The sequence below is a fragment of the Grampus griseus genome (assembly GCF_964374135.1).
Source record: "Grampus griseus genome assembly, chromosome: 9".
Lineage (NCBI taxonomy): Eukaryota > Metazoa > Chordata > Mammalia > Artiodactyla > Delphinidae > Grampus > Grampus griseus.
This window is the reverse complement of record NC_139003.1, coordinates 14329139-14350413: the sequence shown is the minus strand read 5'-3', so window position 1 is coordinate 14350413 and position 21275 is coordinate 14329139. Positions and strand designations below refer to the sequence as shown.

Sequence of the window (21275 nt, the reverse complement as noted above, 5' to 3'; positions counted from 1 at the left end):
TTGTTAAGTCAATATTTTAGAACAAAACAAAACAAAAAACCCTGATTTTGTTCACTTTTGTTTTCATATACAAGAATCTTTACAGTCAACATGTACTTCTAGATGCTATATTGAAATTGCTGGCAGAGTCTATTCTATACAGACTGAACAATCTGGCCCCTTGTTTTATTTGTAAAGGTTCAATGTATCTATGCCTGCCTACTTCAGTCTGCAAGGGAGTGTCAGAAAGGCCCCGCATTCGCCGAGCCGTGAGTTATCACTAACTTTTCAGATGTGTTAATGAATGTGGAACAAAAGCAGTTGTGTTTAAAAGGAAAAAAGGACCATCAAAATAACCTTTATTATAGTAGCAGGCGTGAACACTAAATTAATTATTCCAAATTGTGGTGTCAAAAATAACCTACTTTAACTAGAGACTAGCCTCTAGAAAACCTATTGTTGAACTGCTCTGAAGCTATCATTTTAGCTATAAATTACTATTCTTAAAATTTTATAAACCTGGTTGTAAATGAATATGTTCTTTAAGTCTTTTTAACCAAATTAAAACAATTTGAACAAAATCTTACCCCGCCTAAAAATGATAGTATTTAGTTGACTTTGAGTTAAACTCTTCAAAATAAGACCATGTGAAAGGGGTAAAGTTTTAACCTTTTTTGTTATTCACATGTGAAAAACAAATTAATTTAGATAATTGAATCACTTCCTAGATGAAAGTTTTTAGTTCAGTGCTGTTTAAAGTCTATTTTGGTACCAACAGTTCTCGCTTCAGTAATTCACCAGTAGGTTTTCATTCATCAATGATGATATCAGTTTAAGGCTAAAAATAAAACACGTTCATTTCCTAGGGCTTATCATTTTACTTAGAGGAAATGTCCTTAAGAGTCCCCCCACCCCCCAAAGAGATTCTAAGCAAAAAAAATGTAACTAACGTCTATATTTTGTTAATATAGTTACCTTTCTTTTTCTTAGATTCTTTAAAGTTTTGAGTAGATAGGCATATTTGATTAGGTTGGGTGCTTCTGTTGCTTAGGAGGTGTATTATGTTAAATGAAGACAGAATGAATTTAAATGTACCCGGTTTGGCCATATATAGCACAGACTACATAAAACTTGGAGGTGTGGGACCTTTGGAGGCATTAAAGTTAACATTTCATTTAGGCAGTATGCCTTTGTTTGACTGGTGTGTAAGTCCTTCTTCCAGGTTTGTACGCTCTTAAACACGTTATTCTACCCTCTCTAACTCCTCCCAGCAGCAAAAGGGAGACACTTCAGCTGGAACAAAATAGTGGAAGAAATGGCGTCTGGGGTTCAGTGGGGATTCGCAGTGTGTATGCAATGTTTGCAAGATTACTTTTTATGTTTTTCAATTAATGTAAATAATTAAAATATAAATCAGTGCTTAGTGTCAAGTAGGGAACATTGTATACCAGTAGAAATTCTCCTAGTGGGTCTGCTGCAAGTCACTTAACCTCTTGGGGCCGCAGTTTCCTCATCTGCAGTATGAAGGAGTTGGACTCGATAATCTTTAAGGTCCATTCCTGCTCTACATGCTATGCTTTTCTGAAGTACTCTGTTTAACAGAATGCATTGCTTTCCCACTTTGACTATTTGAATTACATGTGCAGTACACATACTGCAACTGCATGTTGTCTAAAATAGTTTTTCTGTAGGATATTATATAAAAACTAACCCCTCTTGAGCTGATTTATAAATGTGTGTGTGTATAGCCACACATACAAAGCTAGTGATGGTAGGGCTCTCAGAAAACAAATATCTTCCAGTTGTCTAACCTTGAATGTTATTAACTTTCCTCTATTACAGGAGATACTACTCGTCAACGAATCAAATTCAGTGATGACAGAGTATGCAAGAGTCACCTTCTGAATTGTTGCCCCCATGATGTCCTGTCTGGAACTGTACGTGTTTATTAAATCTTTTGTTTTGTTATTGGTATACTACGAAAACAAACTATTTGATAAAGTCTTAATTTCGTGTCACATTATTATTCAGTGATTTTTTTTTTTAAACACTTGTTAGCGCAGCAATTTGCATCCCTTATATTCAGGTTGATAATTTAGATCTGCAATAATTGAATTCCTCACAAAAATGATTGCTGAGTTTTACTTTATAATTTTTTCCATTCTTCAGAGCAAGCTTTTTTTTTTTTTTTTTTTTTTTTTTTTGCGGTACGCGGGCCTCTCACCGTTGTGGCCTCTCCTGTTGCGGAGCACAGGCTCCGGACGCGCAGGCTCAGTGGCCATGGCTCACGGGCCCAGCCGCTCCGCGGCATGTGGGATCTTCCCGGACCGGGGCACGAACCCACGTCCCCTGCATTGGCAGGCGGACTCTCAACCACTGCGCCACCAGGGAAGCCCCAGAGCAAGCTTTTAAAAAGCATTTCTTATTTGAAACATAGAGGCAGTTATTATACAGCAGTTGCACTTTTAGTTTAGAAATAATATAAATGATTTTTTTTGTTGTTGTTGGTACGCGGGCCTCTCGCTGTTGTGGCCTCTGCCGTTGCGGAGCACAGACTCCAGACGCGCAGGCTCAGCGGCCATGGGTCACGGGCCCAGCCGCTCCGCGGCATGTAGGATCTTCCCAGACCGGGGCACGAACCCGTGTCCCTTGCATCAGCAGGCGGACTCTCAACCACTGCGCCACCAGGGAAGCCCTGTAAATGATTTTTTAAATTGTTTACTTCACTGTTGAGCAGAGTAGACTTTCATCCAAAACAGTATACATTTTTATTAAGATTTGTGCACATTTGAATATGGAAATCATTGTGGGGAAAATATACTGGTAAATACTTAAATTTACACAATTTGTGAGTATCGTTGTCGGTTAAAATTCACGTATATTGCTTACTCCTAATGATGTAAAGCTCACTTAATTTAAGTTCTATATCTAGTGATGTTGGTTAATCTTAGAGCATCATTTTAATTTGGTAGATAAATCACATGATGATGGACCTATTTAAATGGGACAGAGGATTTGATTCCCTGGCTTTTGGATTTGATTGAAATGATAACTCACTTTCAAGAGCTTCCATTTACAAGGATAGCAGAGGAGGGCTGGTAGGGCCTAAACATTTAGCTGACTTTGTTATTTGTCTGAAATGAAGAAAAGATTTCAAACTTCCATTTGCAGAAGCAATGAGTTCCCTTAATTAAAGTTGTCTAAATTAGTGGTTTCTTCTTCTTTTTTTTTTTTTTGGCCGTGCCACGTGGCATGTGGGATCTTAGTTCCCTAACCAGGCATGGAACCCGTGCACCCTGAAGTGGAAGCTCAGAGTCTTAAAGAGTGGTTTCTTCCTGATAGGAGGAGTTAAATACCCCAAATACATAAGTATCAAGGCATTTTTGATCAAAAACACCACTTTTTCCAATAGTAAAGACCGTCGAAACTATATTATGTTAAAAGGAATAGAAGAGCTAACATTTAAAAAATATGTAATACTTAAATTTTTTTAAGTATAATATTGAAAGGGAAGACATCCAGTTTCTGAGCACTTGAATTAGGACTGTGACAGATAATTAACCCTCATATCTGCTCTTTAGAATTTCCATAATTAAAGTATTTTCTACTCTGCTATAATACAGTTGAAATCTATAATATTAGTAATTATCTGTAGTATTATTTGATTCTTCACATTTATTATTAAATTTAACATTTAATGATATTTAAGGCTAAATTGTCACTTCAAATGAATTTTGAGGATAAGATTAATTGATAAAATGGCAGAATTTAAATTTTTAGTACTTTAAAACCAGCCATAGCAAGACTTTGACATATTATTATATTCTTCAGGTATGGCATTAATAATAATGAAAAAAATCTGACATCACAATTGTGCTTTTACATTTTATAATGTATACAGTGCAGTCACATTCATTTATTTTTCAAAATAATTCTGTTGGGTGTATGTTCCATAGTTAGCCTTAATGACAGTAAAGTGATTTATTCAAAATTATTTAGTTGTATTGATTTAAGGTAAAACTGGAACCAAACCCAAATTTTCTGAGCTGTAGTTTTATTCAACATGTTTTCTACTCTGTAGGTAATACTTAATCCTTCATCAAGTTAAATAAAAAGGATTAGTGTTGGTCTTGGACTTTCTTTCTTATAAAATTCTTGCTGGATTTGTAAGAAGCACATTTTTTCAAATTTTAATATCTCTGAAATATGCATCTTAAAATTGATGATAGAAAAACACTATTTTAATTTGTAACATTTTTCTTATAGTACAGAATTTAATGATGAGGCTTAAAATTGATGGTGTCTTGGATCACATGAAAAACAGTTAAGGAAAGCCCTTGGAAAGGCACTTGCCAGGGAAACACTGTATGAGAAATATCTCCTTTTTGTCATCTTAATAGGCAAGAGATTGTCATATGTAAGGATGGGGTTAAGTGGTTGTGAACCTCTTAAGCAGAGTTTTAAGGGCTGGCTCTAGGACTTTGTAAGAGTCCAAGGTTGTCACAGTGTGATGTCCTTGAGAACTTGAAATCATCCACAGGGTGACTTTCTCATGATTCTTATTACTAAAAAGGGCTATTTATAACAGTTTATCCTATGTACAAATGGTTTGTAATTATAGAGCTCAGACTTCTTTAGCATCCAGTCTCTGTAGAACACATGCTGTTTTGGCACGGAATCTAATAGTTCACACTTCCGTGTGTTGAAGATGCTTGTTTATTTATTTATTTTTGATGTTAGATCAAGGATGAAAAGAACTAAATTGTAACTTTTTATAATGCTTTTTCTTTGTTATGTAACTGAAGGTTGCCCTTTAGTTTTCCAGACCTTGTTCCTCAGATCTGTCACTTCCAGCAGAATATGACTCATCAATATTCTGGATTATTTAGCAGAATAATACACAGAAATATATTCTTTGGCTTATTATTATTATAAAAAGATTGAACTTTATACTGAGCACTTGGAGATGAAGAGTACCGTTTCTAAAAATGTACTCATAACTGACAGTATGGAATATTTTTGGAATTCAGCTTTTTTTAAAATATATTTATCTTTATTTATTTATGTTTGGCTGCGTTGGGTCTTCATTGCTGCTTGCAGGCTTTCTCTAGTTGCGGTGAGTGGGGGCTACTCTTCATTGTGGTGTGCAGGCTTCTCATTGCAGTGGCTTCTCTTGTTGCAGAGCATGGGCTTTAGGTGTGCAGGCTTCAGTAGTTGTGGCTCACAGGCTCAGCAGTTGTGGCGCACGGGCTTAGTTGCTCTGCGTCATGTGGGATCTTCCCGGACCAGAGATAGAACCCTTGTCCCCTGAATTGGCCGGCGGATTCCCAACCACGTGCCACTAGGGAAGTTCCTGGAATTCAGCTTGATGAAAATGCTCCTGTAACATTTTACCATTCTTTAGTCTGGTACTCTGGTATAACTAACTTTTTTTTTAAAATTTTATATTGGAGTATAGTTGATTTACAATGTGTTAGTTTTAGGTATACAGCAAAATGATTCAGTTATATGTATATCCATTCTTTTTCAGATTCTTTTCCCATGTAGGTTATTCTGCTATAACTGACTCTTAAGCTAACAAATTAATTAGAGGAGGTAAAATGTAGAACAGAGAATCAAAATAATTGTGTGTATATGTATCTTTAGATTATGGTTTTTATAAGAAGCATGAATATTTCTATAATTAGGAAGTTTTTATATTTCAAAGGCATGGATTATTTTCCTGTTCATCCAGAATTTTTTGTTTTAGTCTCACTCTTCTCCTCCTTTGGAACAATTAGTTTTCTCCCTCTTCTATTTACCATGCAGAAAGTAGACAGCATCCCCTTTCAGATTTAGGCAAAACAAAAAACCTAAGTACAGTTGTCCCCTTCCCCCCCCAAAAAATGAACCACATTATTTCTGGCACATTTATTCCCTAAGGAAAGATAAGTATATTGAAGAGCTTAAAAAAAAATCTTTCCATTTAGTTCCTAGTGATCTAGGAAAAGGATATATGATAGTAATAATTTACAGAAGGCATTAAATCTAAAGCAGAAACTTGAGATTAAGATCTGCAGAGATGGAAATATATACTCTCATAATGCATCTATCCTAAATTCAGAAGTGGCCACTACTAATTCTTATAGCCTTCATCATAGTATAATTTTAGTGTTGACAGGCCATCATGTTTTCTAGTGTAAGGCCATCATTTTTTTTTAACATCTTTATTGGAGTATAATTGCTTTACAATGGTGTGTTAGTTTCTGCTTTATAACAAAGTGAATCAGCTATACATATACATACATCCCCATATCTCCTCCCTCTTACGTCTCCCTCCCACCCTCCCTGTCCCATCCCTCTAGGTGGCCACAAAGCACTGAGCCGATCTCCCTGTGCTATGCAGCTGCTTCCCGCTAGCTATATGTTTTACATTTGGTAGTATATTTAAGTCCATGCCACTCTCTCACTTCGTCCCAGCTTACCCTTCCCCCTCCCTGTGTCCTCAAGTCCATTCTCTATGTCTGCGTCTTTTTTGTTTTTGTTTTTGTTTTTTGCGGTACGCGGGCCTCTCACTGTTGTGGCCTCTCCCGTTGCGGAGCACAGGCTCTGGACGCACAGGCTCAGCGGCCATGGCTCATGGGACCAGCCGCTTTGCGGCATGTGGGATCTTCCTGGACCCAGGTACGAACCTGTGTCCCCTGCATTGGCAGGCGGACTCTCAACCACTGCGCCACCAGGGAAGCCCTGGCCATCATTTTATATAGATAGAAAAATTAAGGTTCAGAGAAATTGTCTTTGTCAGATGTCTCACAAAGAATCACAGTATATTATACCACACAGGAATCTTAGGGTTATTTTAATCTGAATACTTTTTAAAATGTTTTTTGTTGTGTTGTTAGTTTTTTTAGATAACACAGTTACCTAAGACAGTGACTTTAAGATGTTTCTGAAATGTCCTTAGAGGTACCTCATTCACTGAGGACCTGGGGACAGGCCAGTCCTTCCTATTTTGACGGGAATTTTTACACATTTTAAATACAGGGATTTTTCCATGACATTTTGTTTTTATAAAGAGAGTCTGCAGCTCTGAAATAGAATTTAAGAAAAGCTGATATTGTGAAATACTTAGGGACAGGAATATAGTAAAATTTTATCTGCCTTTTGAAGTGATTGGATGGGAGTATTTATTGGTTGTCAGAAATCCTGAGTTGATTTTACGGTGTCCCCAGTAGGTTCTGGGTTTTATCCAAAATGAAGTTTATTAATTGAAACTCCTTTATTGCTTCTCTAACGCTTTCTTTTAAGGCCTGGTTATAATCAATTCCTTGGATACCTACAAACCTGAACTTTAAAACTGCTGAAGTCTCTTTGATAGTACAAATTTAAAGGAGCCATGAAAGTTTAGAGAAGCAGAATAAGTGATAAGAACTAAACCTACACAGAATTTTCTCAGCCACTCAGTAGAACATAAGTTTCATAGTAAGGGCAAGGACGTTTTGTTCACTCCTATATCCCCAGCATCTAGAACGGTGTCGCTCCATTGTGTTAAATGAATAATCAATCACCCAGAAGTAGAAAGTGAAATAAATGTTCCAAAAGCTAACTTTGAGTTTCAAAAATTAATGACTGTGGAAAAAGTATTACCTTCTAACAGATAAGGAGCTGGAGGGTATTCTTTTTTTTTTTTTTTTTTTTTTTACGGTACGTGGGCCTCTCACTGTTGTGGCCTCTCCCGTTGCGGAGCACAGGCTCCGGACGTACAGGCTCAGCGGCCGTGGCTCACGCGCCCAGCCGCTCCGCGGCATGTGGGATCCTCCGGACCGGGACACGAACCCGCGTCCCCAGCATCGGCAGGCAGACTCTCAACCACTGCGCCACCAGGGAAGCCCTGTAGAGTATCTTGATATTGAGTTGCGTATCAAAACATGACAGCAGTGGTTTCACATGCAGATGTGAGAAAATTAGTCTATAGACAGTTTAAACTCATAACCTCTTCTCCGGAAAGGGTTTGTTTTGGGATACTTAGGCGTTTTTAAACAAATGTTTTTAACATTAGCCCAGGTGGTCTAGTGGTTAGGATTCGGCACGTTGACTGCTGTGGCCCAGGTTTAATTTAATCCCTATTCAGGGAACTGAGATCCCAGAAGCCGCCATGGCATGGCCGAAATTAAAAAAAAAAGAAAGAAAAGAAAACATTGGCCCAGATGACTGGCTTGAATTTTTTTGTTTTTAAATTTCTATGACCGTCAATTTCTAGAGCTTCCAAATTTGCAAAACTGCCAGATAGCCCAGGTTTTTACCAGATCTGGATTTTGAAGTGTCCTTATATTAATCAGATTTTCTGCTTATATTTTATTCTCGGTTTCTTACAAAAATATGCATTCCTTTAACAAGCAGTAAACCAAAAATACATTTGGTGCTTAGGAAATCAGAGGCGTATTAAGGGCTTCCCAGTGAATAATTAGAGCTTTACTGTTAAACTTTAAAAACCCAGTCCAGTATATAATTTGGAGTATTGTTGGCAAATTGGCACATGAATACCCTGAGCTGTTCAACTTGGGGTACTTCTGTCCTTGGGAAATAACCTTTTTCTGTTATTGAGAATAATCTTGCAGTCATTAATTTCATATTCTTAAAATAAGTTAATATACTTCAGGCTTATGGAAGTGATTTTTTTAAGGGGACCCAGAGACCATGTGTTCTAGTTTAGTCTGTCTCTAATTGAGGTTGGTCAGCATGTTTGTCCGTGACTTGGATTAATGGTTAAATACAAATATACATACATGTAAATAAGATGAACTATTGCGCTGATGTCCAGTCTTTGTAGATCAAATACAAGTTAATTTTACTCTAATTTTTATGCTGTAATATTGAATCAGTTTGAGGAATCTTTTTTTTTTTTTTTTTTTTGCGGTACACGGGCCTCTCACTGTTGTGGCCTCTCCTGTTGCGGAGCACAGGCTCCGGACGCGCAGGCTCAGCGGCCATGGCTCACGGGCCCAGCTGCTCCGCGGCATGTGGGATCTTCCCGGACCGGGGCACGAACCCGTGTCCCCTGCATCGGCAGGTGGACTCTCAACCACTGCGCCACTTAGGGAAGCCTGAGGAGTCTTTTTAAACGTCATTAATAGAAAATTTCAACTATAAGTAAAAGTAGAGTTGTTGTATAATGAACTTTATGTACCTGTATGCCAGCTTCAGTAAATATTTTACACACAGCTACCTTATTTCATTTATAATTACGTATGTCCTCTGTCCTGCTGTTTGTTTTGGCTTTGTTTTTGTTTTTTATTTGTTTTGTTTTGGCTGCATTGGGTCTTTGTTGCTGCACACGGGCTTTCTCTAGTTGTGGCGAGCGGGGGCTACTCTTTGTTGCGGTGTGCGGGCTTTTCATTGCAGTGGCTCTTCTGTTGTTGCAGAGCACAGGCTCTAGGCACGCAGGCTTCAGTAGTTGTGGCTTGCGGGCTCTAGAGCACAGGCTTAGTAGTTGTGGCACACGGGCTTAGTTGCACCACGGCATGTGGGATCTTCCCGGACCAGGGCTTGCAGCCGTCTCCCCTGCATTGGCAGGTGGATTCTTTTTTTTTTTTCCGGTATGTGGGCCTCTCACTGCTGTGGCCTCTCCCGTCTCGGAGCACAGCCTCTGGACGCGCAGGCTCAGCGGCCATGGCTCATGGGCCCAGCTGCTCCGCGGCACGTGGGATCCTCCCGGACTGGGGCACAAACCCGCGTCCCCCGCATCGGCAGGCGGACTCTCAACCACTGCGCCACCAGGGAAGCCCGGCAGGTGGATTCTTAACCACTGTGCCACCAGGGAAACCCCCTGTTGTTTTTTGAAGTGGATCTTAAATCTTGGACCTGTCATTTAGGATGACTCTTGAAACATTACAGAGTAGCAAAGACCAATAATTTCCAAGCAAAGCAGAGTGAGGTCTGGAAGTCATTGTTCAAGCAGGTTGTTTTTCATAGCCTGATACTTTGTCAGCATGTTTCACTGTCACATTTATTTCTCTCTCTTTTTTTTGGCCACGCCATGGCAGCTTGTGGGTTCCCCAACCAGGGATTGAACCTGGGCCCTCGACAGTGAGAGTGCAGAGTCCTAATCACTGGACCGACAGGGAATTCCCACACATTTGTTTTTCTGTACAATGATTCTCAATAAATGCTTATTACCTAAGAACCAGGAATCATCACTTAGTAGTCCCTGAACTCTCCAGATCTTTTTTGGAGATAGGCACAGTTTTATAAACTGCATTTTATGGAGATAGGCACAGTTTTATAAACTGCATTTTAACAAATCTGAAGAAACTAGTGTGTTCTCTGAGGCTGTTCATTGAGAAAGGTGGGATAGAGTTATAAATGCATCATTTGGAAGATGTAGACAATGAACACAGAGCAAACATATGGTAAGAACCAAAAACTTGAAACATATTTTTATTATACAGATGATTAACCACAAACATCAAGCAAAGTCATGGACTGTCTTATCACTGGAAGTATTTTTTTAAATGTGATGCATTCTGTCTTGATGTGCAGGTGGCAAGATCAAATGACTTAGTATAATCCTTTCTGTTGGGTTGGCCAAAAAGTTTGTTTGGGTTTTTCTTTAAGATTGATAGGGTTTTCCAGTAAGATCTTACAGAAAAACCTGAACGAACTTTTTGGCCAATCCAATAATTTGATGATAGTTACTCACGAAGGGATCTTTTTAAAGCATTTGATGTTTACCTATATTGAAAACATCTTGAATATATATTACCCCATAGACGTTTTTGGTCTACAGGGTCAAAAAATATAAGCATATATGTTGATGTATTGGATAATGTAATTTGTAAAATATCCAAATTCAGGTAGGTTTTTATGTGTCCCCCCTTTTTGGTATTTATTATAACAGTGTTTGCAGTAATGAAATTTAGGTAATAATGGAATTAAGCAGAGAAAGAAATAGAAAAGGGCAAGCAAGAGGTATCAGATTAATGAGGGCTAAATGGAAAAAATAAAGAGAATTCACAGTAAAAGTTAAAAAAATTCCCCTTCAAGAAGTGATTTATTTTTTTATCTCTCTGAGAGTGTTGCTAATTGCTGAGATCAGCATTCATTCATTTATTCACTTAAATACTTATTGAGGACCTACTATGTGCCATGTGCAATGCTGGGGATACAGAAGTGGACAGGGGTTTCTGTTTTAGTGATGGGGGCTTACATTCTAATGTTCTTTCACAACCAAGTGTGAAAAGAAATAATGTGATTTCAGGCGTGATGTTAAGTGCTGTGACAAAAATGTGTGGTTAAGTCTGAGACAGTGGGCAAGGGGCTACACTGACAGTGAGTGGAGAAAACTTTTTTTGATGAAATGACATTTGAAGAGATCTAAATGTGAAGAAAAGAAGCCAGTCATTCCTGAGTGGAAATGAATTTATCATATGTTGCCTCCACACAGAAACTTTTGGTGGTTCCCTATTATTTATATGGTCAAAACCTAAAATCTTTAGTAGGTCTCTCTCTCCCTTGAATGAATAAATCAGTTTGGTCCTCTGTTTTGACCAGACTGATTTATTTATTTATCTATTTATTTTGCGTTACGCGGGCCTCTCACTGCTGTGGCCTCTCCCGTTGCGGAGCACAGGCTCCGGACACGCAGGCTCAGCGGCCATGGCTCATGGGCCCAGCCGCTCCGTGGCATGTGGGGTCTTCCTGGACGGGGAACGAACCTGCGTCCCCTGCATCGGCAGGCGGACTCTCAACCACTGCGCCACCAGGGAAGCCCCAGACTGATTTATTCACTGTTGTCTCAGTACTCTCCTTGCCCAGCATGCTCATTTTTGCCTATCTCCGTTTCTCTGCCTGGAATAACCTTTCTGTACAAACTTAAATCCTGCCTGGCTTACTACACACAATTCCTCTGAACCCCTGTGTAGTACCTGCCCTCCATACTACCGAGTGTGCACTTGTTTTCTCTTATTTATATAAGTTCTTCCTCTCCTCAATTAGAATAGTCTTTGTGGGGCAAGGCCATTTGTTTTAATTTTAACTAGCTATCTTTGCATATCTAGGATTAGAAATGGATAAGAAGGTATTTCCTACTATATTCTTCAAAAAAACATACATTAAGAAAAGGTAGAAGAAGAGCTTTATTTTTCTTTATGTACTCAGGAAAAAGTGAACTTGGAGGAAGAACATTCAAGTGAGAATGGGCAGTTAAGAAGTTGGGAAGTAGTAGAAAAGCAGGAACTACTTTGTGCATGCGCAGTGTGCCCCATTCCTCTTCACCCACCACTCATGTTTGACTTGTTAGTTTTGAGTGACAGGATTGGAATTAGGAAAGAAAAACCTTAATTTTTGTTTTAAGACAATAGTGGCATAACTGAAACTCATATCCAGGTTTTGTTATTTCAAGGCTTCTTCCATAGTATACTAGGCTGTCTCTTGTTCTTGAGCTGGGTCTTTATATATATTTATATATATATATATACACACACACACATACATACATACATACATATTTATTTATTTATTTATTTATGTTTGGCTGCGTTGGGTCTTTGTTGCTGCGAGCGGGGGCTACTCTTCCTTGCGGTGCACGGGCTTCTCATTGTGGTGGCTTCTCTTGTTGCAGAGCACGGGCTCTAGGTGCGCCGGCTTCAGTAGTTGTGGCTCGCGGGCTGTAGAGCGCAGGCTCAGTAGTTGTGGCGCACGGGCTTAGTTGCTCCGTGGCATGTGGGATCTTCCCGGACCAGGGCTCAAACCTGTGTGCCCTGCACTGGCAGGTGGATTCTTAACCACTGCACCACCAGGCAAGCTTCTTGAGCTGGGTCTTGAAGCAGGGACTGACCATGGATGGAAGAGAGATTTTATAAATGTGAGGAGGAAGAAAGTGAAGATGTAAGAAGGAAGGTCAAAGTGTAGATGATTTGTTTTATTTTGAAAATAGCATTGGCATTGGAACAGTATATGGACTGGTTCAAATGCTGGGCTAGGGGTTTGTATTTCCTGTGCTCTCTGTCCTGCTGTCATGGTTTTGTTTCACTTTTTCTCCAGCTGGTATATGTATATATTCCTTTTAGTGCTTTACCAATATTGCTGTCTATTCTTACATATTCCTTGCTGTCTGACAAGGATGTTAGTCCAACCAGTAGTGTGGTGTTAATGCTTCTGAAACAGATTTTATCATATCATATTTCTTTCCAAGTAGTCGAGCATTCTTGCATTCTTCTCTTCGTCCAGAGTAAGTTCTGCATGTGTTGATTCACATTCAAAATCTTCTAAAATCTAGTCAGTCTGTAATTTGATCCATATAGCAGTCCTGAAGTACTTGAGAAAAGAGAAGTCCTGAGAGATTAAGTGAATTTCTCAGTTAAATGAATAATGAGAGGTAAAGGGATATTTTCTGAGTTGGTCAGTGCCTATTCTGTCTTACTTTATTATTTTGGCAATATAATCTTCGAGTATAAGGGAAGAAAGCATAAAACATGAATATTTCCGATTATTCATCATCCCCCACCTTCCCAGGACTAAACCCTATTAAGAATTCAATGTACATCTTCCACTGTCCTTTCTGTACATATACAAGTGTGTGTGCATGCATGTGTGTCTGCGTTCTAACAAATGGAATCTTTGAATTTTTCTCACCTGTCTTGGAGAAGCTTGCATATTAGTGGTCTACATTTTTTAAAAATTTATTTTAAAGATATATATATATATTTAATAAATTAATTTATTTGTTTATATTATTTTTGGCTGTGTCGGGTCTTTGGTGCTATGCGCAGGCTTTCTCTAGTTGCGACGAGCTGGGGTTACTCCTCGTTGTGGTGCGCGGGCTTCCCATTGTCGTGGCTTCTCTTGTTGCGGAGCACGGGCTCCAGGCGCACAGGCTTCAGTAGTTGTGGCACGTGGGCTCAGTAGTTGTGGTTTGCAGGCTCTAGAGCCCAGGCTCAGTAGTTGTGGCACATGGGCCCAGCTGCTCCGCAGCAAGTGGGATCCTCCCGGACCAGGGCTCGAACCAGTGTCCCCTGCATTGGTAGGCAGATTCCTAACCACTGCGCCACCAGGGAAGCCCGGTCTACATTTTTTAAATGCCAATGTACTATTTCACAACGTGGGCATTCCCTAAATTACTTACCCAGTGACTATTAATATGTTAATTGGTTTTGGTTTTGGTGTGCAGTATGGCAATGAAATCCTTGTATGTAATCTTTATTTACATTTGTTGCTGTTGCTTTAGTTTAATGTCTTGGTTTTTTTCATTGAGAATATAAATTCCTTGATAGCACAAATTTATATTCTCATACCTTTTTGTAATTCCCTTTAGGATCTAGCTCACAGAACTGAGCAAATGTACTAACATATAACAAAGCAAAAATATTTGCAGATACTTGGAGCTGTTACTGTGTCACATTTCTATCACTGATATATTCATTAACATATTAACTGCCATTAGCTAAGTTAACCCTTTGATTTGCACTACCGTAATATTTTGTTGATTTTGATGTTCAATTTCCACATGCTTCTGTTCCTTAAATTTTTTTCTCCAAAATTGAAGTGGCTTCATTGATTTTTCTGCTTATAAGAATAACATATGTTCATTACATTTAATTCAACCACTGTCAAAAAATTCAAACAAAATCTTCAACCTCACAGCAATATCTGTATCGGAAGTTACAAAAATGGCATTTTATTATATGTCTTTCTTTGCTATCTTCTCTTTTCTCCGCTTAGTATCAAGAACATTGTTTCTAATGGCTACGTAATCTATTATATGGCTATTCCATAATTCATTTAATCAAACCCCTTTTGTTAGGCTCTTAAAATGTTTCTAATTTTAAAAATCAAAAACACCATTTGTTAAACTTTATTGTTCATTTATCTTTGTGTACTTACTTGTTTCCTCAAGTTCCTAGAAGTAGAATTCCTTAGTCAAATTGTCAGGTTTATTTAATGGTTAAGTCATGGGTTGTGCAAACCTGATCTTCTGTGTAGGAGGGAAAAATAAGAGAAATAAACCATTTTCCTCATGATGCTTAGGGTCCATTTGAGGAGATAATAGTCACCTTCGGAACTTCAAAAGAACAGTTAAAAAGTACTTAACAGAGTCAACTTTATTAAGTAGTAAAACATAAAATGTTGGGAGGTTATAAGAGAATTCTGTTATCAGAAGTAGGTATAGTTATTTGGTCAAAACTTCGTGGAGGAAAGGATTTAGGATGGAAAGGACAAAATGCAGAACTGAACTTATCCAATTAAAAATAAGCATTTTTCCAATAATCTAAGAATTTAGGTGTCCATTAATTGAAATACCAAGAATAAATTTGCAGAAAGAATTTGAAGTAAATTACTTGTTAAATTTAAAAGTCTTCCTGTGGCTTTCATCATAAATAGTTACTTTAAGTTAAAATAAATAACCAAACATTTTAATTTGTTCAGTTTGAAGCTCACCTATTTCAAAAGAGAAGCACTAGCAGCAGGAAATATCTGTGCACTTAGTGTTCAAAGCACTATTGCACTATCAGTGGTGAAGTCAGGTTTGATTTGGCTTTTGAGAATTGGTCCATGCTTAGTTATGGTGTGGTTCTATCATGGTTCCCTCTGGTGCCTTTTTAATTAGATGACTAGGGTCACGGAGAGCATTAACATCGGCATACTTTCCCTTCACTCACTTTCACAGTGGCAGGTAATTGTTGAGTTTATTTTGGCTTATTTTTTATTTTAAATACTCTTCACGTGCATGACATGATGCCAGAATAAGTGGTTAGTAATGATGTTATGGACAGAGGAAAATAGATGACTAGTATCTAGGATTCTGAAAGTTTGCCTTGCTACACCTACTGTTCTGCTGGGTCCCTGAAGAAATAAGCACTGAGGCTATTGCGGGGGGCGCGGGGCGGGGGTCTTCGTTATAACTAGGCTCTTCCAGCTCCTACAGCTTTGGCCACCAGATCTACTTTGGTGAGCTAGACGAGACCAAAGCTGCAGAGGCTTATAGCCTAGCACAGTGAAAAGCCCAAGTAAGTTTTCCTCCTGGAGGAGAGGAGCACATAGGAAAAAACAGAGAAGAATAGCTCAAAACACCTTAGAAGGAAAGCAGTTCCAACAAAGAAGATAATCCACGGAGAGGCTAAGAAGACCTTCCCCTCCAGACCTCAGACAAGTTTTGTCCTGGGGTGCGTCTTGACCACCCTTGCTCGTTAAGTCCAGGGCCCCCTGTGCCAGTGTTCTTCTCTGCTCTCTTTTCCTAGTTTGGTTCATTCAACAAATATTAAATATTTATTTAAGCATTCTTGTGTACCTGTATACAGGCCCAGGTACATAGTGGATAAAATAGAAAAAAATCCTTATCCCTTTGGAGCTCATATTTTCCCTTCTGTAAATCCCCCCCAAGGCATATATTACCCCCAGCTCTACTCCTGTCACCAAAATTCCACCTCTGCTACAGGGATATAATTGGGTATTTTTTGGTGTTCATTTTGTTCTTGACCCATGTAGTTGCTGCTTCTTTTGGTTGGTTGTGCGATGTAAATTTAAAGATAGACTGAGGAAAGCCTGGAGTTCCTGCCAAAGGATAATATGGGTGGACAACAGAGATGTTTAGGTTAAACACAGGCAATTTATATGTTTTTGAAAACAGATTGGAAATATAGTTATGGAGAGGATAAAAATAAGGGAGATTACTGAAGGAAAGGCAGTAGATGGCTGCTTTGAATATCTGCTGTGTGCAGAGCTTTTTTAGATGTTACGGGGGATGAATGTCAACTAAAAATATTAAAAGATGAGTTAGTACTGAAATAATTGGAACTAGCATAATAAAGTGGAAGGGGTGTTAGACTAGAAATCTGCTAACCAGATTTCCTAATAAGTACCCTGAAGAAGTCAGCCTTTCTGGCCTTCAGTTCCTTTGTCTGTGGAATGGGAATAAAACTGGATCAGTGAGTGGTTCACAACACTGTACATTAAAAACTTCTGGGAGGCTTTTACAATTCAGTTTTTGGAGGGTTGGGCTTGGGCCTGTTTTCAGAAGCTTCCACTGATATTATTTAAAAGCTCCCTGAGTCTAGGTTGAGAACTGCTACACAGGATCAAAGGCATTTCCAATTATGACGTCTTAACATTTTATGAAATAAGCATAGCATGAACAACTATAGCTGTGGAAATATATGCAAATAGGATTGTTGAAATGATTAATGTTAATTAAGATATTATTATTAAGAAATCAACAGGCTGGTGTAACAAAGGGGGTAGCACCATTCTTTTTGCCATTAACTTCTTTCATTCCTGTCTTATTTTCCTGCATGGTTGTTTGTTGTTTTTTTTTGCGGTACGCGGGCCTCTCACTGCCGCGGCCTCTCCTGTTGCGGAGCACAGGCTTCGGGCGCACAGGCTCAGCGGCCATGGCTCATGAGCCCAGCTACTCCGCGTCGCGTGGGATCCTCCCAGACGGGGGCACAAATCCGTGTCCCCTGCATCGGGAGGCGGACTCTCAACCACTGCACCACCAGGGAAGCCCTCCTGCATGTTTCTTATAAAGAGTGTTAAATGTTTTTCTGCAGTTTTTTCTTAATAAATGTTGCCTAATAAGCAGCTTTGAATTTCCACACAGTTTCAGTTGCTGTTTCTTATCACTGGAAAACTCCTTAGTTTGTTAATCCAGGGACTAATGAATGAGAGTAAGCAATGGGGCCTGGAAAATCTCAGCATCCTCAGCAACACTGACACTTTAGACCATTAGTGTGATGAGGACTTTTATAATGGTGGTGAATATTCCTTATTATTTCCGAAAGGATAACTTTGAGGACATTGTCTATTTATATTTTCCCATTCATTCCTTTACATAATTAAGAACTGAGGTAATATAGTTTTATTAAGAAACTTTTTTTTAAAGATAGTCATAAGATCTCAGAGTTGGAGGAAAGAATAAAAGTTATCTGATGGTTGAATTCTTTATTCACTACCCTAGAGAAATGGTTGTCTAAACTGTATTTGAACCTCTCAGTTATCTGGCAACTAGCTCTCAAGAAAGCTTATTCCATCTTTGGAAAGCTCTGATTATTAGAAGGTTATTTTCTTATGTTGAGAGGACTAAAGTCTAACTCTCTGGAGTCCCTTGGGACCATAATACACTGTGTTTCTGCTTCATGTTGAAAAGTTCTTCAGTTGACTTTTCACATCTTAATTCTTCTCCAGCTAATTACATCCGTTCTCTGGCTGTTTTGTATAGCTTTGTTTTGAGACACTTTATCTTGTTTATTCATATCACTTTTTTTTTTTTTTTTTGCGGTACGTGGCCCTCTCACCATTGTGGCTTCTCCCGTTGTGGAGCGCAGGCTCAGCGGCCATGGCTCACGGGCCCAGCTGCTCCTCAACATGTGGGATCTTCCTGGACTGGGGCACGAACCCGTGTCCCCTGCATCGGCAGGCGGACTCTCAACCACTGCGCCACCAGGGAAGCCCTATTCATACCACTTTTGAAATGTGTTAGCACACAACAGTGTGTGTTTTGGAGGAGAGGGGTTTGCTTTTAAAACCAGCCTTCAATAAGAGATTTCTCAACTTTGCTCATACTGTATTCTGTAAGTTAATTTTGTATCACATAAATTGATCTCAGTCATGCCACACTGTAACCCTTACTTTTGACTAGGAAGTTTTTCAGTTTGTCAGATTTTTTGTTCATAACCTAGTTACTTGTAAATTGGACTTCTTAGATGTAACTGTAGGACTTCATATTTATTTCTTCATACTGAATTTTATCTGGTATATCAATATTTTTGAATCTTAATCCAGTGAATTCACCATCCTTTTAAAAAGCTTGGGATATTGTACAGAATTGATAATCATATCCTTTGTTATACACATGTCCACGTGGTTGGCAACCATGTCAAATAGGCAAAGTCATTTTTAGATAGTATATACAAAGCTAAGGCCCAGACCTATGTGCTGTAGATACTTGAGTCCTGTTCCCTGCTACTAGAAAGTTCCCTCTGAGTAACGCTGGCATATATTTACTTAAAGATCTGCTTTCTAAATCTTCTGTAAACCTCGAACACTCTTTTCTTGGCTTTTCCTAAGGTTAGTGTGCTTCCTCTCACTTTTTAGATCCATTTTAAATGTATCCTCTTCGGAAAGGTCTTCTCTGGCTACTTCATCCCAAGTAGCCTCTCACAGTAATGGGAGCATTACTGTTTTATTAGATCACTTAACTTTGTTCAGCGGCACAAGTATGGTTTATTATTTGCTTCCCCTCTTCTAGAATGTCAGCTCCATGAGGTTGGAGACTGTATCTTTTGTCACTTGGTGCTATGTCCCAAGCACCTGGCATAGTGCTTGGCACAAGTTAGGTACTCAGCTGTCAGTTGAAGGATGACTTTACTGCTGCAATGTTTTGTTGTAGTTTTGTGCATAATTTGTGTAACAAAAACAAAAGGAATATTTACTATACCTTTTTGAATTATTGTATTTACTTTCACCAACTTTCCAGAGATTCTGTGACATTCCAGTGATGGGATAGCATACCTCTAGTTGGAAAATCTCTGCTTTGCTCTGATCACCTTTAATCACATCTGTAATTATCTTTACATCTAGCCCATTTTTTTCTGTTCAGTATGCTTCCAAAAGGATTTCATGAAAGATCTTATCAGTTGCCCAGATACATGTAAAAGTGGACAGAATTTTAGAAATTTTTGTCTCAGATATGAGAAAAGCCTCTAATTGGGTAAATAATATCTAATTGGAATTTCAAGTAGAAGGATCCTAGTAGATTCCTTATTGAAATAAATATCTACTTGGTATTTATTTTATTTCCCTGACATATGCTTATCAAAGTGGGGCTAGATACTTATTCTTTGTGAAGTTATATTGGGTTTTAATAAATTATCTCTTTACTAGTTCACCTGGAGTCTTGTCTGGAATCTGTATCAAGATTACCAGTCTATTGTTTGAGGACTCCATCTTTATTTGAAAATTAGAATGTTATTCAAAGAATATTGACTATAATTCAGCAGTTTGATTTGCTCGTTCTTCTGATTTTATTTTATTTATTTATATTTGGCTGTGTTGGGTCTTTGTTGCTGCGCACAGGCTTTCTCTAGTTGCGACGAGCGGGGGCTGCTCTTCATTGTGGTGCGTGGGCTTCTCACTGTGGTGGCTTCTCTAGTTGTGGAGCACGGGCTCTAGGTGCGGAGGCTTCAGTAGTTGTGGCCCGCAGGCTCAGTAGTTGTGGCTCGCGGGTTCTAGAGCCCAGGGTCAGTAGTTGTGGCACATGGGCTTAGTTGCTCCGTGGCATGTGGGATCATCCCGGACCAGGGGTCGAACCCGTGTCCCCTGCATTGGCAGGCAGATTCTTTACCACTGCACCACCAGGGAAGCTCTACTTTGATTTTAAATTAACTTTGTCTTTCTGTGTTAAAGGGCCAAGTGAAATATGTTTTGAGATAAAAGCTAGAAGTTCTTCTCAGATTCTGACAGGCTTTTCCTTGTCCATGTGTTCTTAAGTACACAAGTGATCATGGTTCCCATCTGTTGGTAGACAGAATTCATGCGGGTTATTCCATGCAGGCACCAAGTTTTATACCTGTCTGTGAAATTTTGTAATTTGAAAGTCCATAAATAAACATCTGTATGACTTAATCATTATTCTGAAGAGAATTGTGGTTGTTAATGAATTTTTGAAAAAGTATATTTTCTGTTTTAATAATATATGTCTTTTTTCTCCCCCCACCCAGAGAATGGATCTTGGAGAATGTCTGAAAGTCCATGACCTGGCTTTAAGAGCAGATTATGAAATTGCATCCAAAGAACAAGATTTTTTCTTTGAACTCGATGTATGTCATTTTGCTTCAAGTTAGATTATCTTTTGCAGTAAAATATTTTGAATATGGATTCATATCTCTTAATGGGAAAAGGCTCTTAGCAAATTATCTTTTTTGTGATTATATGAAGGGTAGTACTAAATTAAGGTTATGTACTTTCTTGACTAACAATAGTTTTTAAAAATAGGTGAAACTGGGTATTTTAAGAAAACGTGTGAAAGTTGTGCACGTCATATATTTCTCTGAAAATTAAGCATATTCTTCCCAATTAAGATGGTTGTGATTAAGGAAATACCATCTTAAGCAAATGTAAACAACTAATTTCTAGTGTATATAAAGCCCTTTAATTACTGAATTTTTATTCGTATTTATTTTTGTATTTGTAAATATATATGTAGAGAGAGGGAGGATATTAAGGACAATGTTGTTTTTTATGTAAAACTAATAGAAGAAATATTAGAGGAAATAGAAGGTACAATTTAGGTATCTAAAGGGCTCAAACTCTTGACTTTTTTTTTT

The 21275-nt window shown here is 38.6% G+C and overlaps 1 protein-coding gene across 1 annotated transcript in view; it reads left to right on the top strand.

Moving 5' to 3' along the window:
* Positions 1 to 21275, top strand: part of LOC309827345 (putative RNA-binding protein Luc7-like 2) — a 57758-nt gene that overhangs the window by 13089 nt on the left and 23394 nt on the right. Inside the window, 5 exon segments of the mRNA XM_082661953.1 lie at positions 178 to 248; positions 1251 to 1298; positions 1301 to 1324; positions 1822 to 1916; positions 20670 to 20768. Coding sequence (XP_082518079.1) covers positions 178 to 248; positions 1251 to 1298; positions 1301 to 1324; positions 1822 to 1916; positions 20670 to 20768 — 337 coding nt within the window.